The 26,761-nt window shown below is 39.9% G+C and overlaps 1 protein-coding gene across 1 annotated transcript; it reads left to right on the forward strand.

Annotated features, from left to right (window-relative positions):
* The first annotated feature begins 2,955 nt into the window (after nt 1-2,955).
* LOC698302 (ornithine transcarbamylase, mitochondrial-like) lies at nt 2,956-26,650 on the forward strand. Its single transcript, XM_028826209.2, has 4 exons — nt 2,956-3,211; nt 18,101-18,239; nt 20,580-20,661; nt 26,411-26,650. The coding sequence occupies exons 1-4, from the start codon at nt 3,135-3,137 to the stop codon at nt 26,503-26,505; spliced, it is 393 nt and encodes a 130-aa protein (XP_028682042.1). The 5' UTR covers nt 2,956-3,134; the 3' UTR covers nt 26,506-26,650.
* The last annotated feature ends 111 nt before the right edge of the window (nt 26,651-26,761 follow it).

Raw genomic sequence — 26,761 nt, forward strand, 5'->3', positions numbered from 1 at the left:
TCTACCTTCTGCCATGGGACGGCAACGCGCAAAGACCCTCTGCAGATGCCAGAACCATTCTGTTGGACTTCCCAGCTCCAGAACTGTAAGCCAAATCAACTTTTCTTTATAAATTACCCAGTCTGTGGTATTTTATTACAGCAACACAAAATGGACTAAGCCACCCACATGAAGAGTGAGGAATATGAGAAGTTTATCCTGAAGAAAACAGCAGTGGGTATTTGCATTAAGAAGCAGCAGGTGTGTAGGGGAAGACCGAATGCCAAGGGGATATAAACAAGATACAGAAACTCATGGTTTTTTGTTTTCATAGCATGCTTGGTGGTGGTGGGGCTTCATTTCAATGGCCAATGATGGAATGTATTTTTCCAGTTATGTATCATTTGTTGTTACCCTACACACTCTATTTGTTCCTTCCTTTGGGTCTACTCACAGGTTCCTTTTTTGGCTACAATATCTTTTGTAGCTCCCTCTAGTTTTGAATATTTTCTGATTCTTGCAATTCATCAAAAATCAGTGCCACCTTTTTCAGGAATCCCATCTAATCCCCACCCCCTGATGATACAAGCTGGATGATGGTCAAGTCAAGCTGGAGGTCTCCTGTGGCTTGAAGCAAGGGAGCAGGTAACAAGCCCCTCTCCCTGGTTAAGATGTTTGGGGTCAGAGAGCAGAGACAGAAATTGTATTCTGGAGTCATTCCAAATGGTGAATATTGGAAGGAACTCATCATTCCTGTTTTATCACTCTGTCTCTCAGAACCCACACAGCACAGAGGATTGGCTTATGATGGCTGCACAATTGATGGTGGCAGAGAAAACTGGATGAATGAAAGTCTAGGTGAACAAAGAGAACTAGATAGGTATCCAAACAAGAAAGTTAAAATTGAATTAGAGGAATCATGGGGTCAACAAGAGCCCCTGGATGAATTCTGAGGATGAACATCAAAGCCTGTAAAGTAACACAGACTCCACATATGACACAATCAGCAGAAGATGGGTAGTTGAAATCTACCCCTCAACAAGTCCATTGAGATGTCCTGCCTTTTGAGATTCAGTGAAATTGCTTTTAACTTCATCCCACTTGTGGTGCAGCTCCCCTTTTCCAATTTCTCTAGGAGTTATTGGTGTCTTAACTTTTTCTTAGTTCCCTCTGGCTTTGAGATCCTGCATCCGTAGCATTAGGAGGGTTTGTGAATTGCTTTGGCATCTCAAAATGCTGCCTGTACTCTCTAGCATGGAACTGCAGACACTTCTTGATTTCTCCCCAAGCATTACCAATATGAGTTGTGTATATGACTAGCACAGTTCAGTGAAGATACGGGGTCAAGCTATGGGCTTTATATCAGCCTGTGGTTTGGCCTCATCTCCCTCAGTCTCCATGCAAACATTCTATTTCACTTCTCTATTATGTGGAGCACTTTTGCTCTCTGAAATCTATTCAATAACTGGCCTTGTTTGCCTCTTCAGAGATGCTTTATTATGTTTTCAAAGTCACTCTCTCCCTTCTCACCTCTGTGCCTTTGCAAGCAGTTGCTTCTGCCTGGAATATCCTTTCCAGAACGGAAGATTTGGTAGAGGTTTGGAAATGTCAGTCTTTCCCCTCACTTCATCTCACATCATAGGAAATGGTGTCAATATTAATTTGTCTACTAGTATTAATTATGACATCACAAACATCTCGGCTCCTGAGGTGGCCATAGTTGGTTTTTAATTAACACTTTTTGGAATCCCACAAACGTCTGGCAAATATTTACTTGGGTTTGCTAAAGTCATATAAATTGACCAGAAGAGGCAGCCCTACCCCTACCTCTCCTCTCCTTCCTCCTACCCTTCCTACCTTAGAGGTTTCCCGCTTCAATGAAGCTGGACAATTTTGTCTGGACCTCTCCTACAGGCTTGTATTATGGATATTTGTTTATAAATCATACTACCTTTACTGAACTGTGAACTCTGCAAAGGTGATGTCATCTTCCCTCTCTGAAACTTCAGTGTAGCCCGGTATCTGATACAGAATTGACTTCAAATCATCTGATTTATAACTGAGGATAAATGAATGAATAAATGTGAAGTTGCAGATGGCCCCCTAGTGATCTGAATAGGCTGCTAGGGGAGGAGTATATGGTATCCCCACTTACCACTTGTACTGACTGTGGGCTCCTGTTAGAATCAATAGGCAACTATGTCTTTTCTTTTTCTTTCTGTCTTTTTATTGAGACAGAGTCTCACTCTGTCACCCAGGCTGGAGTACGGTGGTGCAATCTGGGCTCACTGCAACCTCTGTCTCCCGGATTCAAGCAACTCTCATGCCTCAGCCTCCCAAATAGCTGGGATTACAGGTGTGCACCACCATGCCTAGCTAATTTTTGTATTTTTAGTGGAGACGGGGATTCACTATGTTGGCCAGGCTGGTCTCAAACTCCTGGGCTCAAGTGATCCGCCCGCCTCAGCCTCCCAAAGTGTTGGTATTATAGGCATGAGCCACCACGCCTGGCCAGCAATTATTTCTTTATTGAAGACTTATGTGCAAGGCACAAAGGAAGCTCCAGGACTGAGATATTTTTTACTATACCTTCTCTATCTTCTTGTACCCCCAAAATAGCTTCCAGGGCACTTGTATTTGTTTTTGTGGAAAGACTGGCAATTAGAGATAGAAAAGTGAAATAAATGGAAATAGTACTACTCAGGGCTGTCACATCTACCTCTGTGTTTTTGCAATGCCAGTTTGCATTTTCTGAGTGAGTTACTTCTACGCATCTTCACAGCAGCCAGTACTGCAGTGCCTTGCATATATTATATGCTCAATGAGTACTTGTCAATTGATTTTGTACATGCATGTGACAGTATAAATATATTTTGAAAAATGAGGAGGCCAGGCAATAAAAGAGTCAGGATTTCTTCCCCCCCCCCCAAAAAAAATACACAGTGGTGGAGTTCGGCATGAAGTTCAAATGCTCCTGCACTCTGCCCTGCAGTATCTCTAACCAGGGGACTTTGATAAGGAAGCTGAAGGCTGATATTACCTTTGCTCCCTCACTGCAACTGAACACATTTCTTAGTTTTTAGGTGGCCCCCACTGGCTAACTTGCTGTGGAGTTTTCAAGAGCATAGAATCATCCTTTTCAGTATTAAAAGAAGATGCTGTTTAATCTGAGGATCCTGTTGAACAATGCAGCTTTTAGAAATGGTCACAGCTTCGTGGTTCGAAATTTTCGGTAAGTGATGGTCAGAGATTTGGGTTTGATTTAGGAATCATGGTGATGCATACAATTCTATTCTACAGTAAGGCCTCTTTCCGCAGAGTGTAGTGCCACGCTCTGCTTTACTCTCATCTGAGACAGCTGCCTCTAATTCCAGCGGAACTTTCATTTCTCAGTCCTTCTGTAATCAGATTTCACCGTGTGCTGTAGGGGAAGCCGCCCATGGCGGGTATAATAGACTAAACGTTCTTGACATCTTTCCTTTGTGTACATTCTAAACAAGCAAGTGGCTGAAGGAAATTAGGGGAAGTAATTTACACAGGGCCTTCCGCTTGTATTTGGGCTTGCTAGAAAACAATATATCACTCTAAGGTGTTGAGACTAATCCATTCCTTTGAAAAAACAGACTCCAAGTAGCAACTAATAAATACCGACAAAGCTGCTGCAAAGAAGTCTTATACGTGATGGGGATAATGACATTTTAAAATAAAATACAAGTTTGAAAACCATCCCTGAAATTCTTGCTGGCGTGTGTAAAGCAGATTGTCTCCAATGAATTCATTATAAAAGTTTACATCCTGCTTACAACCATTGCGCATGTGGTTGAAGATGGTGTGGTGTGTCGGTGGGGAAGGGAAAGGGGAAGGGAACAGGGGACATGAGTTAGCTGGGTAAACAAGGCCATCAGGTGGAGACATCACTACCAGAAAGCTTCTAGAACAGTTTCACGTTAATAATGAAATAGAATTTCTTCAGAGCCTCTTTATAACCTAAAGCAACCTCCCTGACTTCCTTAAGGAAGAAGCTTTTGGTCTGAAGTTTTCTTTTATTATTAGGAAGTGGACCTGTGATAGTGGCCCTGGGCATCCCTTCTCTGGACCAGCTGATAGTTCTAGGTTCTCTGGACTCCACCATTAGCACTACTTCTTTAGTGACTATAAGGCTCTCAGAAGTCAGAATGATACTGTAAATAATATTGTAAATTAAGCCCATAATATTAGACCTAGCTGAGACCTCAGAACCATGAAATAATGCCCTCTCTTATTTTATTTTGGGAGGAATTGTGATTTTTATTTCTTAGACAGCTCAAATATTCAATTGAAATTGTTTCACTTCTCCAGTTTTAAGTATAAAGTAAAAAAAAAAAAAGCCCAGAATGATTATGGAGTTTAGCAATTAGTGCCAGAGTTAGATCAGATAACAACCTGGGGAAAAGTCTAAAGAACCAGGTTCAAGGCCTAGCACCACCCTTGCTGGCTATATGGCGTTGAACAAGTCACTAAACTTTTCTGCAGTGTTGTTTCACCTATAAAATGGAAAAAAGGATAATACCTGTTCTGACTACATTGCAGGGTAGTTCAATCATTCATTCAACAAATATTAATTGAACATCTACTTTGTGCCATGTCCTATCAAGGAGTTGGAGATACAGTGGTAAATAATGTAAAAACACACTTCAGCTACATGAATTCATAGTCTAGTGATAATCAGTGAGATAATGTACATGAAACCTAAAATGTGACAGACCAATGTTCATTATTTATTTTAGTATTCCATTACACTGAGTTATATCAGATAAAAAAGATGATGACATTTTATTCTATAGTTTTTAACAAGGAATCATCACTGAGTTGAAAACACCCAACTGAATGAATAACCAAAGCCTGGAACTTAAACTTATACTCTTCTTTGATAATTATAGTGATAATTGATTTGTAAAATAATTATCATGGATTAAATTTTGCAAGTAAAACCTCTTCAAAATAGTTGGACTTTTTTTTTTTTTTTTTGTATTTGCTAATACACTACTGTCTATATCCAGTAGCCAGACTACACTTCTGAAAATCCTGGCTAGCTATTTCTCACAGTGAATGGGGGCTGGCGCAAAAGTACGGCTAAATCAGCCCAAATCCAAACCTTCTATTTGAAAGTGTGAAAGCCTCGAGTCACCCATGTTGTTAGAAACTCAATAGCGTGAGTCTCAATTGAAAAATGAGATAATGTTGACATGGTTTCGACATGCATTCTCACGTGGCATAGGTATTTTTCTTTCCTACTCTATTGGTTAGTTGCACTACCTGTCAGCTAGATAAATTCAGAGTTTCTCATCTCCAACAAGACCTATAACCTTTGACAAAGCCCTCAACAACAGAGAAAAACTCCCTGTCAGCTCTGCCTGTTCTGTATTTTTACTTTGATTTTCAGCCTTTCACAGGGATTTGAGTGATTTTTTTCTCCCACATCTCTTGGGAAAGGTGGAGGGCCCTTATTATGTAACATACCACGTGAGTTTACACTCCAGAGTAATAGGAAATATGTGGTTAGAGTTTGATAGTGCCACAAAATAGGAATTGAAGTTTTGAAGTGAGCAGTCATATCGTCATGGACATGATAAAATAATAGCTTAAATGAGGCTGAAACCATCCACACAGCCCCTGGATCAATCACTTTGAGTCAGTTAAATTTTTTTAAACAAAATCGATAGGATCAGAAACCAAGACTGCTGAAAACACCCAATTCACAGGCTTTCCATGTCGTAAACAAGGCTCTAAAGCCTTGCTGTGTTTGGATAATAGAGAATGTCCTGTGATTCGTTGCCTATTAGGGAAACCATTTAGAGCTTTTTAAGAAACCACTAAAAAAAAAATCTCTTTATCAGAAAAGACAAATTTGTAAGTGCAGTTCAATTTCATCTCACAAATAGAAATTTCTTCAGAGAATATTGAGCTAAGCCACCCAATTCTGTGGAGGTTATGGACTGGAGCCAGAGGTGACGAGTTCTCAGGTATTTCATTCCAGACCTCTATAAGGGCTCACATAACTCATTATGTTCCCCCGTCTCTCACACTTGCCCATCCATACGCACGTGGACATCCAGACAACGTGATTATAAGACATTCATCTTCTCGAATAGAGGAGAGAAAACAGCGCACTTTGATTATTCACAATGTCAAAACTTAAAATGGATGCCTTTTAAAAACATCACTTCAGCTGGGCGCAGTGGCTTACACCTGTAATCCCCGCACTTTGGGAGGCCGAGGTGGGTGGATCACCTGAGGTCAGGAGTTCGAGACCAGTTTGGCCAGCATGGCGAAATCCTGTCTCTAATAAAAATACAAAAAAAAAAAAAAAACAAATAAAACAACAACAACAAAAAAAACTGGGCCTGGTGGCATGCACCTGTAGTCCCAGCTACTCAGGAGGTTGAAGCAGAAGAATCACTTGAACCTGGGAGGCGGAGGTTGCAGTGAGCTGAGATCGCACCAATGCACTCCAGCCTGGGTGACAGATTAAGACTCTGTCTCAAAAAAAAAAAAAAAAAAAAAAAAAAAAATCACTTCACTTCAGAAAATCATATAAGAGAAGGGACCAAAAGTTGAATGAGGTCATGATGTTTTCCTTGGCCAACAGGGGAATTTGTTTCCTATTTTTAGTAATTTAGTAATTTAACTTAGATAAAATAAGCCACTGATTTTTGACAGTTTCAGGTTTCCAGACCTTTAATAGTAGGTCTGCAGAAAGTTAGCCTTTATCTGAATTCTTCAATTTTCAGATAAGGAGAAGTTTCACAATTTTAGACTATTAATGATCTAAGGTATCTTAGAAACGACTAGTCATTCAGTGATCAATAATAACGTTGTAGGAAAAACTGAGTTCTTTTCACACGACCAGGAAAAGTTAGACTCACAGACACTTTGAAGGGTGAGGGGGAGCGGAATTTATTGGGTGAAAAGGAAAAAACTCAGCAAAGCCAGAAGGGTTCCTGTTAACAGGCCCCCATCTCACAGACTGAATACCAGGTTACCACACCGGAACAGGAGAGGCCCTGCTCCTCCCATCTCCAAACGCTGCAGTGCGAACTTCCCCAAGGCCCCACCCTGTCCTCCCAGTGTGAAGGTGGGCATTATTCAGAAAGAATCAGTCAGGGGAGTGAGGGGAAAGGGTGGGTTTCATCCAGGACAGGCAGTCCTGTTTTTCAGCCTACAGGCTGTTTTAGGCTTGAATGTGGGATTTTGCTGGGGGTTGCGGGGTGGGGGTCCCTTGGCTGCCTCCTGTCTCTATCAATAATTTATATCACATATGGGTATGTGGCAACGGTAAGGAGGGTTTCAAGTAAACTTTTATTAATACATTATTATTGTTATTGTTAATAAGAATAAATTTGGAAATAATTTGTGAGTTTTTTCACATCAGTGGGATCACTGCAAGGTTTTGTGTGTGTGTGTGAAAATACAGCTCCTTTCTCTTGCATGCCTTCTAATATGCCTTTCTGAGAAGGAAAGAAAGGGATATAATTAAAGTCAGGCCACTGAAAATTCACGTGGCTCCAGTTTACAAACTTCATGAGTGTGGGGAAGACATAGACAAAGAGAATCGCTGATTTCGTTCACTTTCTTAAATTTTCAGATGAAGAATTGAGGCTCGAGATGGCAAATAACCTTCCAAAGGCCATTGTTTATTCCTAAATCTGGGCTGAACTAGGACTACAAATATTTAAAGGCACTGCTCTTTTCATTTCACTGCTTATATTACTTTGATGCCTTCAAATTGATCAAGTTGGCCAATCTACCTTTTTGCCTAATATCCTTTTTTAGGTACAGTCAGAATATCTCAGTAAAGAAAAAAAGCATACATAAGAAAACATGCCTTAGCTCTTGCATTAATGCAAGGTTAAAGAAACATAAAAACCTCAGCCATAAGGCCCATTGGCCCCTTCTTACATCTCCAGAAGTTAAAGTCTTTATCTCAAATTGTCCATGGGGATCAGAGTATCATTTAACACTGAATTTTTTCCTACTCTGGCAAAATCAGTTTCTGACTGACCACATTTTACTCAAATCAAGCACTTTCTCTTCCAATAAAATACAATTATACCAGGGAATACGTCCAAGTATCTCCCACCCTCCAGTTTACCAGAGCTGGAAAATGCAGACACTAGCAATGAAAGGCTTCATTCTGCCAGTAGCGAATACTCTTCCATTTTGTAGCTAGGAAGATATTTGGGTAAAGTTAATACAAGGATCTCTTATTACCTTGGCTTAGCTTCTTAGCATTCAGTGATTTGGGGTTAAAAAATCTCTAATTATTTTTCAAGGAATAAAATGAATATAAGGAACTAGTCTTGCCTTTTTCAAGGGCTCTGGCTCTGACCAGACTGCAGTGGCAGTTTTGATGGAATATTTGTACGTGCTTCTCATTGTTTGCTACAACATTGTATCCTCCCTCTTATGTGCAGGCTGAAGAATAATAATGTGGTTTATGTCTGGTGTACCAAGGAGATTTATTGTTTACTCTGATTTACTTCTTGTATACTTTGGTACAAGAAAAGCAAGCATTTTACAGGAGACTCGAATAATGCATTTGGCCCTGGTTCTGGTGCTTGTGAACCAGAGCAGGCTGCCTCCTATTGAAGAATGAGGTCTCTGGGGGAACTTAATAGCCACTGATGCCAGCAGTCTTACCTGGCTAATTCAAGCGTGGCTTTTTCACTCAAAAGCAAGAAAATGCTTGATACAGACCAGAAAAAAAAAAAAAAAGGAGGCGTATGTCAGAACTGTCTTAATGTGGTACAATTGTGGAACTCTTCTAATTTTTATGTAGCTTAGGAAAGCGGTGTGGCAACTCCATTTTGGAGCCAAGGGGAGGTCTATGAGGAGAGAGTAAACAGGATAGGAATTTAAACTGGGACCATTGTATTTGCTTTCCTTCCAGTGATAAATTTTCCTGGTTAGTTTTTGATATCTATGAAAAACAGCTCTTTTTCCCAAGCTAACATTTCCTGCCCCACCTCCTGGATGGAATTGAGAAAGGTGGTGACCACTCTAATGATTTTTCGGTGGTATAAACAGCATAACCCCCCTTCACTAGCTGTGGTGGAATTTTTTTTTTTTTTTTTTTTTTTTTTTGAGATGAAGTCTTGCTCTGTGGCCCAGGTTGGAGTGCAATGGTGCAATCTCAGCTCACCGCAACCTTCGCCTCCCGAGTTCAAGTGATTCTCCTGCCTCAGCCTCCCAAGTAGCTGGGATTACAGGCGTCTGCCACCATGCCCAGCTAATTTTTGCATTTTTAGTAGAGATGAGGTTTCACCATGTTGGTTAGGTGGGTCTCAAACTCCTGACCTCAGGTGATCCACCCGCCTCAGCCTCCCAAAGTGCTGGGATTACAAGCGTGAGCCACCACCGCACCTGGCCAGCTGTGGTGCAATTTTAAAAGAAATTCTAGTTAATCGCTCAAGCCCCCAGATGCTGGTATGACCAGATATACAGTATCTACCTCTCTACTGCTTTTGTCCCTAAGAACCCTGACAAGTTAGTCTGTCCAAAAGGAGTTTGTGGCAAGAAAGAACCAAAGTATCAGTGTAGTCCACTGTTACTGTACTTCCAGCTCAGTCTTCATGGTGATATGAGCAAACACTGGCCCCATGAGGTGTTCTTACCAGTTTTCCAGGTTTTGGCCCTTGACTCACAGTGCCGTGCTTAGGATCCAAGATTAGTACACTCTTGTTTCACATACATATGTCCAACCATTGTTCCCAGTAGTGCAAATACTATATCAGAGTGGTGGGGCTCTAGGCGATTTCAGCTTTAGCAACACACTAGGCCACAGTTAATTATCCTCCGTGATTTTCAGGCCTTGTGTTCAGCCTGGACCATACCCCATATTTGATCTTCCCACAACATACATTTTGTCTTTTTTTTTTTTTTTTTTGTCTGAGATGGAGTTTCCTTCTTGTTGCCCAGACTGGAGTGCAATGGCACCATCTTGGCTCACTGCAACCTCTGCCTTCCGTGTTCAAGCGATTCTCCTGCCTCAACCTCCCGAGTAACTGGGATTACAGGCCCCCCGCCACCACGTCCGGCTAATTTTTTATACTTTTAGTAGAGACGGGATTTCATCATATTGGTCAGGCTGGTCTCGAACTCCTGACATCAGGTGATCCCCCCGCCTCAGCCTCCCAGAGTGCTGGGATTACAGGCATGAGCCACCATGCCCGGCTGAAGTGATGTTTTTAAAAGGCATTCATTTTAAGTTTTGACATTGTGAATAATCAAAGTGCACTGTTTTCTCTCCTCTGCACCTGGCCTATGTCTTTTCTTATCATCAGAACTTGGTCAGGATGTTGAAAATCCATCATGACAAATCTTTCGATATTCATCCCAGAAATCTGCTAGGAATTAATTCTTTCTTTTTTTTTTTGAGATGGAGTTTCACTCTTGTCACCCAGGCTAGAGTGCAATCAATGGCGCGATCTCAGCTTACTGCAACCTCTGCCTCCAGGGTTCCTGCCCCAGCCTCCCAAGGAGTAGCTGGGATTACAGGTACCTGCCACCACGTCCGGCTAATTTTTTGTATTTTTAGTAGAGATGGGGTTTCACCATGTTGGCCAGGCTGGTCTAGAACTCCTGACCTCAAGTGATCCGCCCGCCTCGGCCTCCCAAAGTGGAATTACAGGTATAAGCCACCACGCCTGGCCTGAATTCTTTCTTATACAAATAGATTTACTTTTGCCCTGAAGACCTATTATCATTTATTCATTTCCTTAAGAAATATTTATTGAATGCTTACTATATTCCAAGCACTGTACCAAGCACTGGGTATATATTAGTGAATAAAACAGGAAAGGTCTCTGCTATTTGTGGATCATATGTAATCCAGTGAGAAGAGTAAAAGTAAGCAATAAATAAACACATAAATCTATGTTAAAATTGTGATAAGTATTACAAACAAAATGAAGGTAAAGTGAAGACTACTTAGACAGTAGAGTCAGGAAAGGAATCTCTTAGGAGGTGATATTTAAGCTTACAGCCTGAGAATGAGAAGGAGCCAGCTTTGAGAACTGAGGAGTGTTTTGGACAGAGGGAATGGTATATCAGAGTCCTGTGATCGGAAAACTTTTGGAGTAGAGGCAGCCCTTCCTTTGCAAGATCCCAACGTGAACAAATTTCAATTACCACAGTTTAGTTAATAACACTAGGCCACTACGAACACAGTTCAAATTTCAGTCATCGTGGCATATTAATTATAAGTAATTCATAAAGCAAAAACTTCATTGCTAACTCTTCAGTCTACAAATCACCATGTAACTAACACATACACAGTACATCATGATCAGTGACCAATTACATCACTTCTTTTAAAGTCTGTTGGTGATTGGTCACTGTGCATCTGTCATACAGTTTGCATACAGACAGCAAAGAGTATAGCTGTGCTGCCTCCTTTTCTCCCAGTGATAAACCCATGGACATTTTACAAAAATGGATAATGACAGTGCAGTACATGAAAGTGCAGCAGAGAAATAAAAAGTGACTTTGGGAGGCTGAGGTGGGCGGATCACCTGAGGTCAGGAGTTCAAGACCAGCCTGGTCAACATGACGAAACCCCGTCTCTAATAAAAAATACAAAAACTAGCTGGGCGTGGTGGCAGACATCTGTAATCCCAGCTGCTTGGGAGGCTTAGGCAGGAGAATCGCTTGAACCCGGGAGACAGAGGTTGTGGTGAGCTGAGATTGTACCACTGCGTTCTAGCCTGGGCGACAGAGTGAGACTCCGTTAAAAAAAAAAAAAAAAAAAGTGATAGCAGTGGAAGTTAAATTTGAATTGAATGTAAATCGAGTTATGGAAGAAACAGCTGATTATGTGATTGTTACCCTGCTGCTGTTTGAGAGACTGTAGATATACAGCCAGAGGAACTTAGTGAAGATAAAGTTATTGACATAACTGCAGAAGGTGGTTGTGACAAAAAGGATGAAGATGTCCCAGGAGAAGTAACACCAGCAAAACACTTCACATTAAAGGAACTCTCAGAGATATTACATAGCGTTCAAAGTGCAAAGGAAAATGTTAAAAGTTTATCCAAACTTAGAAAGAATTATGACAGTTTATCACAACATAGAAAAGATGCTTGCTCTATACCATAAGTTCTATGATGAGAAAGCAAGCACTGTTCAAATTACTCTTGATAGAGTTTTACAAGGAAATAAAACACTATAATTCTCAATGCTTCTAATGTTTTAAATTGCATTGTACTAAAAAATACATCAGTTTTACTATTTTTCACTTCCCTACACATTTATAGCTGACAAAAAGTTTTTAATGTTCTGACAATTTTTTAAAAGTCACAGAACAATTACAGTTTTCCCGCTAAATATTAAGGTTACTTTGCATGGTTTCAGATTTAATGGCTATTCACAGTCCCACACACTACCATGCAAATTAAAAATTGCCTGTGTTATTTAAAAAAAAAAACTGTGGAGGACATTATGCTAAGTGAAATAAGCCAGGAAGGACAAATACGATATGATTTTACTTATATAAGAATCAAAAATAGCCAAACTCATAGATTCTAATTTAAAACATCAGACAATACCAATTGTCAGAAGTTGGGAGTGGGGGAAATGGGGAGTTTTTCTATGGATATAAACTTTCTATTATTCTAGATGAATAAATTCTAGAGATCTGCTGTTCAACTTAGTGCCTATAGTTAACAATATGGCGTTGTGCAGTTCAAAATTTATTAGGAGACTAGATCTCATATTAAGTGTCCTTACTGCAAAACCAACCAGCAAACAAAAACACAAAGGGGCACAAGGAAACTCTGGGGTGGGGGAAGGTTGTCTGCTAACATTTATTGGAGATGTGATTTGAGGGCAGCAAGAGTGAGGGCAACATTATCAGCTGCTGCCATGGAAAGTCTAGAGTCAGAAAGAGAGATTTTTCCGATCACTTGTAGTCCAAGGGAAAAAATATTGAAATAAAAGTTTCTGTTCTATATACATTTGAAAATCAAAGGCCTTGACAAAAAGGAAAGGTTCAAGCAGGATGTTTATGTGTTCTTTCTACCTTTATGTTCAAATCTTCTGTCAGTGGAGAAATAGAAACAGCAGCATCTCACGATGCAAACCCACAGCAGAACATTAACCCTAACCCTAACTACAAGCTTAATTTCACCTCCAACTTAGAAACTTCTAAGTATGTAGGACAAAAGCTGAGGAAGCCCCAGAAACTTGTTACTTCCTCCAGTCTGTCTTCTACTGGGGATAATAAGAACTGGAAGTTGGAGCTTTTGGAGTAGTAAAAGGTAAGGTATTCTTGGTCCTCCTCTTTCCTGTTTCCTTTTATGGAAACTGGGGAGAAAAAGTTTAGTTCTTTGCAAAACTTTCATTTCCACTTCTATTTCTCTGAGATTCAACAAGAACGACACAATTCTAAGATCTACGACATTCTCTTAAATAAAACCTGTAGTCTTGTGAGCATTCAGAAGTGAGAGCACACAACAAAATCCCGCAGAGGCTGAGAATAGGGGACGGTATTGAATCCTTTAAGTATAGCAGTTTGGAGACTCAGCTTTTGTGGGCTCCAAAATAACCAGGAGTCTGAGTAAAATGTTTTACTCAAGGCAAAAAACTGAAAGCCTCAAAATTAGTTCATGAGTGGTTTTTCCTGTGGTTGATGGATGTGAGTTCAACAGCTACAGTGATGTTTCCCAAATTCCTTGAAACAGAGGGAGTGGGGTTTTCCAGCAAAGTATTCTTCCCCTTTTAAAATAATATTAGAGGAAGTCTTAAGCCAAGGAATATTAATGTGTTATTGTAAGACATGTAGTCAAGAAGGTTTATTTTCTGTAATTTTATGTTGCTTGGATCTTATGCCAGAAGAAAAGTATTTTCAAATCTGCCCTAACTGTGAATTGAGAAAGGTTAAGCTGCCGTGCCTTCATTTCAGGCCACATATGCAAATCTGTTTTACAATCCCCAGAAGATTTCAGTTGACCCTGAAAAATGCATGAATATTAGTCAGTGTTTACTCCTTAACATTATCAGTACTTGGTATTCCAAGTGTTGCTTAATATTATTACTAATTAATATTATCAGAAGAAAACACATAACCAAAATTTGTATGTAAATACAAATTTTCTGCCTAAATGCCTTACTTCCAAAGTTATCAAATTGCTGACTACGATGGAGATATTGGGCACAGTTGTGTAAGCATTTTACTAGGGTTTCAGTAGAAGGAAGAAAATGAAGGGCTGTCTAGAAACTTCTTTAGCCAGCAAAGTGTCTTTGTATATCTACAAACTTATTTTTAAAATATTTGGTTCTTGGCCTGGCGTGGTGGCTCACGTGCTGTATTCCCAGCACATTGGTAGGCTGAGGCGGGTGGATCACCTGAGGTCAGGAGTTCGAGACCAGCCTGGCCAACATGGTGAAACCCCGTCTCTACTAAAAATACAAAAATTAGCTGGGCGTGGTGGCACATGCCTGTATTCCCAGCTACTCGGGAGGCTGAGGCAGGAGAATGGCATGAACCCGGGAGGCAGAGGTTGCAGTGAGCCGAGATCATGCCACTGCACTCCAGCCTGGGCGACAGAGCGAAACTCCGTCTCAAAAATAAATAAATAAAATAAAATAAAATAAAATATTTGGTTCTTCTTAGTCTAAACTTTTTAAATTTTTATTTTCGTTTATGTTTTGTTATGTACATAATCTTTTAGTATAGCAGCACATATAAACAAACAAAACATACATTATGAATCCATGTTTAAAATTTTTTACTGTTAGAGGTACGTACTGAAAAGTTGAGGACCACTGCTTTAAAGAAATTTCCGTAAATGGAGAGCCTATGATTCACATATTTTTAAAAGTCAAAGACAATAATACATCTTTGAAATAGGAATGTTAACCAAAATTTTGTTTCTACATATAAGCTGAAAACACTTGGGCCAGGCGCGGTGGCTCAAGCCTGTAATCCCAGCACTTTGGGAGGCCGAGACGGGCGGATCGCAAGGTCAGGAAATCGAGACCATCCTGGCTAACACGGTGAAACCCCGTCTCTACTAAAAAAAATACAAAAAAATAGCCGGGCGAGGTGGCGGGCGCCTGTAGTCCCAGCTACTCGGGAGGCTGAGGCAGGAGAATGGTGTGAACCCGGGAGGCGGAGCTTGCAGTGAGCTGAGATCCGGCCACTGCACTCCAGCCTGGGAGACAGAGCGAGACTCCGTCTCAAAAAAAAAAAAAAAAAAAAGCTGAAAACACTAATTTCTATTTGTAGTTGAATATGTCACTAATGTCTTAGATTAAATCAGTCAATTGGCTGGGTGCGGTGGCTCACACCTGTAATCCCAGCACTTTGGGAGGTTGAGGTGGGCAGATCACTTGTGCTCAGGAGTTTGAGATCAGCATGGCCAACATGATGAAACCCCGTCTCTACTAAAAATACAAAAATTAGCCGGTGTGGTGGCAGGTGCCTGTAATCCCAGCTAGTCAGGAGGCTGAGGCACAAGAATCGCTTCAACCCAGGAGGTGACGGTTGCAATGAGCCGAGATCACATCACTGTACTCCAGCCTGGGTGACAGAGCAAGACTCTGTCTAAAAAAAAAAAAAAAAAAAAAAAAAAAAAAAAAAAAATCAGTCAATCAACCAATTAGCCAACCAACCCAGAAACTCTCAATCCTTATGGAAATTCTCTTCCCTATTAACTAGACCTCTAAAGGGCTCAGTCTCACAAAATGTCTACCGAAAAATATCTATTCACCTACTGAACATTAAATGAACCAATCAACTCTGCAATAAACATATGTAGTGCAATATTCACTTGTCTAAGTTACTGACATCATGCAGTGGAAACAACAAATTGAGTGAATTTGTGATTTTCCCACCTATAAGCTTATTACCATTGCAAAAAGCCCTCCATAAATCCCAACAGATGATTAACTCTTCATCCCAAGTAGCACAAGCTCTCTTATTAGGTTAGAATTAAAGCATGATCATTTTGTGACAGTTATTTTACTTCTAGTAAAATTAATGTTTAGTACATGTGGTGAACCACAATTTGCCTTTGGCTATTTATGATTTCGAATGGTAGAAAATACCAATTATTGTTAAACACAGATGACACTGGGAATGATGAGAGAAAAATGATGCTTATTTTACAGACTGATTACCGCAAATAACAATTATTGTCATAACAATATAACAAAATGTTAAAATCAATATTTTTCAGTTTTGGTTTCTGCCCAGGCCCAGGCCCAGTAGATACTGATTCTTCTCTCATTCTAAAGTGAGATGCTAGACCACTACAAATGGAATTGCAAAGGAAATAGACAAAATTCAGTTTGGAATCCCTTGGGTACCACCTTCAGCTTATAAAATGTGTTGCAGAAACCAAGAAAGGGGTTGGAAATCAGAAGATAATTTATAGTGAGTGTTTCTATTGTGTATCATATGCCCCCTCCCCCATGAAGGGGATACTCTTCCTTCACTTCAAGCCCAAGGAAATGGCTCCACTAGGGCCCACAGTAAACTGATGTCAGGACGATACCTGAGAAATTTAAAGTAGGGAGGACAGGCTAGTTAGCTGTTCTAATAGCAGAAAAAGATGGAGTCTATACCAGGATGGACCTGACACTTGTTAGAGCAAAGAATGTGAAGACCTTCCCGTGAACCAATAGGGAATGAGAAAAAAAGACCTAGCATGGTATTGTTTCAGATCATGACCAAGAGACCTCCTGGAGGGGTGGAGGAAATCTCAGCAAAATAGAGGCTGGATGTGTTCCCTTGGATGCCAGAGGAAATGTAATTGTCTGCATCAAAGACTGCTATGAGCAATTCCTAATGATAAGGGGGGGTTCTCCAAAGGACCTCCAAAAACACTCCACAAGACAGTCAGGTGTTTGAAACACCTGCACCAATGCTAGATTGCTAGAGCAGAACCAGGCTTTTGCTGGCTCTTAACTCCTCATCTTCCCTTGGCTTCACTTCGAGGAACTGAAAGGAAGGAAACAGAGGAAATAGCACACTGACCCCTCTTTCCCCATAGAGGAGGCCAGCTTTAATCAGGCATAAGCTGGAAGGGAAAAGGTGTTAACCTGCAGTAAATTTCTTAAGTTTTTTTTTTAATCACTATTATTATTATCATATTTTTGTTACATGTTATTTTACTGAGACTCTTTGAGGTAGTAAAATAAGCAGAGGGCATTTTGTAATTTTCTGAGTTAGTAGAGAAGCTACAGTGTCCATTGTATTTTCATCCAGGGATAAAAAGAACAAACCCCAAGAACAGATTTGAAGGGCAGTAGGGGGAAAATATGAAGTTATTTTCTATTGTGCATTACAAATGCTGCTTGTACAGCCTAATGATTTTGATAATAATAGCTAAAAGTTATCAAATGCTTATTATATTCCAGACAATGTCTGCTTTACATGTATTAAATAATTTTATCTTCACAACAACTCTATAAGATTAGTATAGTAATTTTCTAGGTGAGAAATTTAGAAGCAGAGAGTGGGTAAGTAAATTGCTCTAGGTTGTATGACTAGTAAGTGACAAAGCCACTCATGTGGCTATTTCAAACAAATAAGAATTCAATCTCTTTTTGCAAATTTTTTTTTTCTGTCAAACATCCAAAATACTGGACATATAAAATATAAATGATGGCCATATCAAATTTCAATGCATTAACACTTTGCAGAGACACATGAGGTTATATGTGATTTGCTGTGCTTTATCAAGAATAAAAAGATAAAGCATTTGCTATGCTTTATCAAGAGACCAAGGTGGGCGGATCACTTGAGATCAGGAGTTCGAGACCAGCCTGGTCACCATGGAGAAACCCCATCTCTAGTAAAAATACAAAAATTAACCGGGCTTGGTGGCGTGTGCTTGTAGTTTCAGCTACTTGGGTGGCTGAGGCAGGAGAATCACTTGAACCTGGGAGGCAGAGGCTACAGTGAACTTAGATTGTCCCACACTCCAGCCTGGGCCACAGAGTGAGACCCTGTCTCAAAAAAAAAAGAAAAGAAAAGAAAAGAAAAAGAATGCTTTATCAACAATAAAACAATGAATCACCATAGTACATGGGCTTTTTCTGAAATACATATTTCTCCTTTTTAAATCTCTTTTTATAGGTGTGGACAACCACTACATAATAAAGTGCAGCTGAAGGGCCATGACCTTCTCACTCTAAAAAACTTTACTGGAGAAGAAATTAAATATATGCTATGGCTATCAGCAGATCTGAAATTTAGGATAAAACAGAAAGGAGAGGTATGTAACATTTTCTTTTTACCTTCCATTACTATCAGTCCGCCTTTTTAAAGGCAGCCTTCCCAAAAAAAGAGGAAAAAGAAAATACATTAAAATTCTTAAACAGTAGCTAAGTAATGAACCCTTACAGTCAAGGTAATTGATTATCATGGAGCATACAGGCATACAAAAGAGCATAAAAATCAGTTATTGAATGACAAGTCATTGCACTTTTTTCATGTGAAATGCTGAAATTCATTATTAACTGGATTGAACCTAAGAAATCATTTGTCTGAAAAGATTTTATTTTATTTTATTTTATTTATTTATTTATTGAGATGGAGTCTTGCTCTGTTGCCCAGGTTGGAGTGCATTGGCACAATCTTGGCTCACTACAACTTCTGCCTCCCGGGTTCAAGCAATTCTCCTGCCTCAGCCTCCCAAGTAGCTGGGATTACAGGTGCACACCACCATGCCCAGCTAATTTTTGTATTTTTAGTAGAGACGGAGTTTCACCATGTTGGCCAGGCTGGTCTCAAACTCTTGACCTCAGGTGATCTGTCAAGATTTTATTTTTATACCCCTTTTCTTTTCTCTGTGTATTTTCTATCAAGTCAAAAATTAAGGCAGGGTGCAGTGGCTCATGCCTGCAATCCCAACACTTTGGGAGGCCTAGGCAGGTGGATCACCTGAGGTCGGGAGTTCGAGACCAGCCTGACCAACATGGAGAAACCCCGTCTCTACTAAAAATACAAAATTAGCCAGGAGTGGTGGCACATGCCTGTAATCCCAGCTACTAGGGAGGCTGAGGCAGGAGAATCGCTTGAACCTGGGAGGCGGAAAGTTGCAGTGAGCCGAAATCATGCCATTGCACTCCAGCCTGGGCAATAAGAGCGAAACTCCATCTCAAAAAAAAAAAAAAAAAAAGAAGAAGAAGAAGAAAGTGATCCTTTTTTTCCTAGTGACAAATTTTAATTTTGGATGCATATCAGATATAGAATCATTAGGATAATGTCAAAAAATTCACAATGATGTGACAGCGTTTTAAAAAGCATTTAGTTTAGCAAAGAAACAATTAATGGTATCCAGGTAGGAGAAGAGATGGCATATGGTTCTTAGCTATAAGCTTAATTCTGCATTTTGAGCAATTTATCTTTGAAACACAATTAATACAGTAGCTTCATTTAGACTGCTTAATTGTGAAAGCATTTTCATATTCCAAGCTTGTTCAACTTTTTTAAAGAGTTGGTTTCAGGATGAGAAAGTTTGACATGGCTTTGATTTTATTTAGTTGGCTGGCTTTCCAAGCTCCTAAGAGAAACTGTGGACAGGAGTGACTGCAACTGCTATGGGTTGATGTTCCTATAAAACACCTGAAATAAGGAGAAAAGGTCTCCCCAGGCCCAGGCCTATATTCTTGACACTTTGTGGATGAGGGAGGTTAGCTGGCAGGAATCTATTTGTTCCAGAACTCATTCTATCCGGAAGCCCTTCTACAGAAGAGGAAGGAGGAAGTGCCCCGCCCCACATTTCAAACTCTCCAGATTGTTTTCAAATAACTTCCAGAAGCAAAGTCTTTGTATTCCCATTAGGATGCATGATGAATGTGTAGCTAAAACACTAGGGCTTCATCATTGATCTAAGTGGAAGTCATAGTGCCCCATGTTGTAACAGAGTAGCATTTTCCCAGCTGAGAAAACACCTCCAAACCAAACACCTTCGAGGTCATTGAAAACTGAATGGGGATTTCAATGGCGTTAAGTAAGAAGGTGGTTCCAGTATGAAATATTAACATACTTTGGAAAAAATTCACATGAACTCAGATCAATTAATACTGCTTTCTAATTACATGTCAATAAGCTCTGGAATTACTGTTCTCTTCCCCCATTTGTATAGTATGTTAAAAAACATTTTATATTCACTTTTTTTTTGAGATGGAATATTGCTCTGTCGCCCAGGCTGGAGTGCAGTGGCGTGACCTTGGCTCACTGCAACCTCCACCTCCCAGGTTCAAGCAATTCTCCTGCCTCAGCCTCCCTAGTAGCTGGGATTACAGGCGCACACCAGCACGCCCGGCTAATTTTTTTTTTTTTTTTTTGTATTTTGAGTAGAGACGGGGTTTCTTCATGTTGGCCAGGCTGGTCTCGAACTCCTGACCTCAGGTGATCCACCTGCCTCGGCCTCACAAAGTGCTGGGATTACAGGCATTGGCCACTGTACCTGGCCTAAACTCAGTTTTTAAACAATATTTTAAACACTTATTTGATGGTAGTTATTACTTATTTTCTAATAAAGAATATGTTTTAAACATAATTTATGTATAAGATATATTTTAATTCTATTCTTGTCCTTGATTTATAGTATTTGCCTTTATTGCAAGGGAAGTCCTTAGGCATGATTTTTGAGAAAAGAAGTACCCGAACAAGGTTGTCTACAGAAACAGGTAAGTCCACTGCCAAATTCACACTTGTGTTAAAGAGAGGGATCGAGGGTGAAAACTTTGGAGGGGTAACCCAGCGCGGGGATTTGTCTGCCTCTAACAACCACAAAGAAAAAAAAAACATTTTTTACTGGGAGCAGCAGTGCAAGCCTGTGGATGAGATTTCCAGTTCTCATAAAAGCTGCAAGCAGAAAAATTAGCTTCATCTATAAGAATTCCATAAGGAACTGAGTAGAAGTTCCATATAACTCTTTATGTTCAGAAAATAAATGTAGATGGGCACACATTTTCAGGCCTCGAACTCAGTGGGTAGGAAATGTGTCTATTTTTCTAGCATGTCAAGAACATTTCTTTGTGTGTCTCAATTCTGCTAGATGGTGGAAATTTAATCTTTGCAATGTTAGGCAATCCTCAGTTGTTTCATGGTTTATTTTGTCCATTTTGGATCTCCTCTCCATTTCCCCACAGCCATGGTTAAATCATGGAGAGTATCTGAATGTCAAGACATGTAGGGCTATGGGGATCCGGTCCTTGGTCATTAGAACATCATCATCAAATGTCCATGCTGGGTTCTGTTGGGACTTCTATATTCCCATTGGATCTTGGCTGTCTCCTACTTACTGCAAGGTTTGCTTCACTCTCATTAAAAGACCTGATATTGAGACAACCAAGTATAAAGAGGTCACTGAAGAACTTCCAGCCGGCCTGCACACTAGGAGGAGTGCACACGGGGGTGAAGCCTCAGGAAGTTCACACCATTTGCAGCGGGGAAGAGCTGGCCTCTTCTGTTCCGAGGTGGAACCTGGGATTCAATCTGAGAGGCAGGAAGACTACTAGCAGGACTCTTGCTCTTTTGAGAGTCCCTATTTTCCCTTTTTTCTCTTTTCACCCGATAAACCCTACTCTTCTCACCCTTCAAAGTGTCTGTGAGCCTAATATTTCATGGTTGTGTGACAGTGACCCCATTACAACAATGTATCTCTTGGTTTCATTCTCTCAACCTCTTAGCAGCTCTCCAAGACACATTAGGCACAGAGATACTACAAGGCTGCCTCTACTGTATTGTTTCTTCCTCTTGCTGGGTGCCAGGGAGCTCAATAACATTTATTGCCTTCTAGAGGTCTGTCTTAAAAGCAAGACAGGGCTGGGCACGGTGGCTCATGCCTGTAATCCCAGCACATTGGGAGGCCGAGACGGGTGGATCACGAGGTCAGGAGATCGAGACCATCCCGGCTAACATGGTGAAACCCTGTCTCTACTAAAAATACAAAAATTAGCCGGGCGTGGTGGCGGGTGCCTGTAGTCTCAGCTACTCGGGAGGCTGAGGCAGGAGAATGGCATGAACCCGGGAGGCGGAGCTTGCAGTGAGCTGAGATTGCACCACTGCACTCCAGCCTGGGCCACAGAGCAAGACTCCGTCTCAAAAAAATAAATAAATAAAAATAAAAAAAAACAAGACAGGTTGCCCTCAGTTCTAGGATTCTCCAAACTCATGGAGCTTTCCAGCATACTCCCCATCCTTCAGAAATTGACCTGGGGAACACATAGCAGGGTACAGTGTCAAAGGTCAACCAATTTTTATTTCTATTGCTTCTCCTCTCTTGCTTCTCTTCTTCCCCTTTCAGTTCCCAGTATTGGAGGCCAGGAAACAAAGCAGGATGAAAAACTGGCTCTGACTATCCATGGATTATTCCAAATCTATGCTTTTGTGCCTACAATTCTAGGCTGTTAAGGATATTTTTTTTCTCAAGCTATCATCTCTGCAATTTCAAAATGGGCACTTTGAAACTCATAACACAAATTGCCTCTTTTCTTTCTCTCTGCATTTCTGCTCTACCAGACCTCACTTGAATCAATAATATGACTGCCCAAGTGAGCAATCAGACAGGGTTAAGGAGGAAGTACCACAAACAAAAACATATTCATTGATATTTCAAATAGATTATTCTACCTTACGAGTATCAGAGCTTCCTAGGGCTTAGACGCAAACAACTATTACATGTGATTTTTACCTTGCAATGATCAGATTTTTACCTTGCAAGCTTACCAAATAGATATCAAAAAGAAAGTTCAGGGGGATTACGCAACTTGCCAGATTCACTCAATTAATACCAGTAGCACCAAGATTCAGATCTGAAGCCCACTATTCTTACTAATGCACACTCCTTCCCCCTAAAGAGAAGGAAGGAGGCAGAGGGAAAATTTATAAGGTGCTAATCTTTAAAGCCCTAGGAAGAGAACAGATAAGAACATTTTGCTCGTTAAAGCTGGCTGCTATAAGAGATCATGTTGATATCTGACAGATGGTAGGGGAGAAATGAATAAACCAGTCAGTAATTCTCAAATTCTGCTGCCTTTCAACACTAGTATTCCATGAGTTGGGTAGAATTTTATTTTATTTTATTTTATCTTGTATCTTTTTGTTTGTTTGTTTTTACCATTAGTACTTAAGAGAAGTGGTCTTTTTTGAAGTCACCAAAATAATTGATTAATACATAGAAATTTCTCAAATTTAAGTTTTTTTAAAAGGGATTTTGCTGAGTTCATGGCATTTCTATGACTTTTCCCTGTTCAAATGTTATGTTTGAAACCAGAATATTTCTGAATAAATGATCGGTTTCACCATGTATAATAATGTGGTAGTTAATCTATTAATAAAAACGAGAGTGACAATTTAATAAGTTTTTGGATGCAGACCCCATGCCAGGTGTTCTACATTAATTATGTGTATTATCTCACTTAATCTTCATGACAACTCTGTGAGAGCAAGACCATTGAGGAAAACAGGCTGAAACGGGGCCAGCAAATGGCTCAAAGGCACGTAGCTAATAAATGGCAGACCCAGGATTGGAAACTATTACTAAATATATATTTTTAAATATCTAATTTAGTAAACTAAATCTATTGATTTAATTTAATTATACGGAATGTAATAGTCATGTTTTATTCTAGTAAAATTGTTTCTACTGGTGGCATTAAGCCTTTTGTTAAATGATGGTTTTCTATAAAGAAATCCTTAGAAACCTTCCCAAAATCATAAATAATAACAACAAATACATGAAGCAAGGAACGTATGATTGTTAAAACTTATAGTTCATGGAGCATTTGTCATTATCCTCAATAATTGCATATGGCATCCTGCCAAACTCAACAGTAGAATCACTCAAAGCGAGCAGCTGCCTTAATTGTTTACAGAAACAGTAAACCCCAATCAAAATCATGACAGAATATTCCTATTGTGTGTATGTGCGTCTTAACAGTTGTCCTTTGGTACAATTTTTCAACAAGTACCACCTGTTACTTTGGTGCTTAGAATTAAAATAGGTATAATTATAACTGTTACTGCCCCAAATCTGTGCCAGCCTCTGAGATGATCCTCACTGGACAGTCTTTGGCAATTCTGTTCCAAGCCTGAGTTTCAGAGCTACATTCATATTCCTACTTATCTCAGGAGACAGAATCAAATTCTCCACCCAACTCTTACCATAGTAATTGTTTATGTAACGTGTTTACTAAAGTGTAACACACAAACAGAAAAGTGCACAAATCATTAAATGTATAGTTCAATGAATTCTTACGATGAAAAAACCATCGTTAACTAATACCCAGCTAGAGAAACAGAATGGTAGTAGCACCCAGAAACTCCCTAATACCCTTTATTTCCTTCCAGTCACTACTTCTCATCCACCCAAGGATAACTTATTATCCTGGCTTCTAACATCACAGATTCGTTTTGCCTATTTTTGAACTTTACATAAATGGGATCATTCAGCATGCGCTCTTTTGTGTCTCACTTCGTCCACTCGACATTGTAAGATGTATCAATGTAGCTGTGTGTAGTTGTAGATCATTCATGCCTCGTCCACCCTTTGTGTGTGCCTGCCTGGCAAACCAGACAATTCTCCTATGTGTCTACCAATGATTATATTCTTTTATAGCAAATGAATTAAGCTGATAGACAGATACATTTATTAATCTCAGTAAATGCAGTAGCTGATAAAAGATGCAAAAGGCATTCTAAGAGATGGTTCTTTTCATTATTTAACATTGGTATTTCACTTTCAAGGTGAAATGGAAGCTGGTGTTTTAACAGCTGTTTCAAAATCATCATCTGTACAAAGATGCCAATATAAAAATTGTGATACTATTCTGCAGTTACAAAAGCCAAGCACAGAGAGGTTAATAACTGCCTTCGTTCTACCAGCAAGGGTCCTCGGATCCCTCATATTTCCAGTGAATGAATTCTATTTATACTCTTTTTTCCAAAGCGGGCAGGGATCTATGAGGAAGTGAAAGAGCAAAATAAGATTTACTTTTATTTTCCCAAACAGAAATTAAGAAATTAACAGAAGAGGCCCATCATGGTGGCTCATACCTGTAATCCCAGCACTTTGGGAGGCCGAGGCGGGTGGATCACAAAGTCAGGATATCAAGACCATCCTGGCTAACACAGTGAAACTCCATGTCTATTAAAAATACAAAAAATTAGCCAGGTGTGGTGGTGGGCACCTGTAGTCCCAGCTATTTGGGAGGCTGAGGCAGGAGAATGGAGAATGGCATGAACCCGGGAGGCAGAGCTTGCAGTGAGCCGAGATCACGCCACTGCACTCCAACCTGGGCAGTGATACTCTATCTCAAAAAAAAAAAAAAAAAAAAAATTAACAGAAAACAGAAGAAACCCTTTGTTCAAAAATAGCTGATGTTAAAGCATAAACAAATAAAACAGCTAAAAGCAGGCCCCTCTGGATAAAGGGTGGAAAGAGAGTGGAAGCCCATCTCTCTGTCCTCTTCTTGGCAATGGCAGCTTCTAGTGGCCTCTCAAAATCTCTGATGCCCTTCGTAAGCACGTATTACCATCCAGACCTGGCAAACTGGAAAGAAGCAGATGTCAAGGATGACTTTAAGATTTCTGCTTGAGCAAATGTGAAGGCTGCTGATGGAACAAATGAAAAGGGGAAGGTTGGGAATTTGGTCTTAGATATATTGAGTTTGAAAGAAGCTATCTGTGAAACTGCTTTGTGATGTGTGCATTCATTTTACCGATTTAAAGTTTTCTTTTGATTCAGCAGTTTGGAAGCAGTCTTTTTGTAGAACCTGCAAATGGACATCTGAAAGTCCTTTGAGGACTCTATGGAAAAAATGGATATTTCCAGATAAAAATTAGAAATAAGCTATCTGTGAAACCACTTTGCAATGTGTGCGTTCGTTTCACAGATTTAAATCTTTTGATTCAGCATTTTGGAAACAGTCTTTTTGTAAAATCTGCAAAGGTGTGTTTGGGAGCCCACTGAAGTGTATAGTGAAAATGGGTGTCTTTCCTGAGAAAAACTGGAAAGAAGCTATCTGTGAAACAGCATTGTGATGTGTGCATGCATCTTACAGAGTTAAACATTTCCTTTGATTCAGCAGGATGGAAACAGTTTTTTTCTAGAATCCTCGAAGGGACATTTGAAGGTCCAGTGAAGAGTATAGTGAAAAGCTATGTATTTCCTGAGAAAAACTATAATGAATCTATCTGTGAAAGCACTTTGAGATGTGTGCATTCATCTCACAAAGTTCAGCCTTTTTTTTGATTTAGCAGGTTGGAAACAGTCTTTTTGTACAATCTGTGAAAGAACAATTGTAAGTACTTTTAGGTCCATAAGGACAAAGTGAATATCTTCAGATAGAAACTAGAAATAAGCTATGTGTGAAACCCTTTGCAATGTGTGGATTTATCTCAAAGAGTTAAACTCTTCTTTTGGTTCAGCAGGTTGGCAACCGTCTTTTTGTGGTATCTGTGAAGAAACATTTGTGAGCCCAGTGAAGCCTATAGTGAAAAACCGAATGTCTTCTTATAAAAACTAGATGGAAGCTATCTGTGCAACTGCTTTGTGATGTGTGCATTTATCTCACAGAGTTAACCCTTTCTTTGGATTCAGCCATTTGCAAACAGTTTCTGTAGAATCTACGAAGGGACATTTGGGAGCCCAGTGAAGCTTGTAGTGAAAAATCAAATTCCCCTGAGAAAATCTAGAAAACAGCTATCTGTGAAACTACTTTGCAATGCATGCATTTATCTCACAGAGGTAAACATTTCTTTTGATTCATCAAGATGGAAACA

Source organism: Macaca mulatta, chromosome 9 (assembly GCF_049350105.2).
Source record: "Macaca mulatta isolate MMU2019108-1 chromosome 9, T2T-MMU8v2.0, whole genome shotgun sequence".
Taxonomy (NCBI): domain Eukaryota; kingdom Metazoa; phylum Chordata; class Mammalia; order Primates; family Cercopithecidae; genus Macaca; species Macaca mulatta.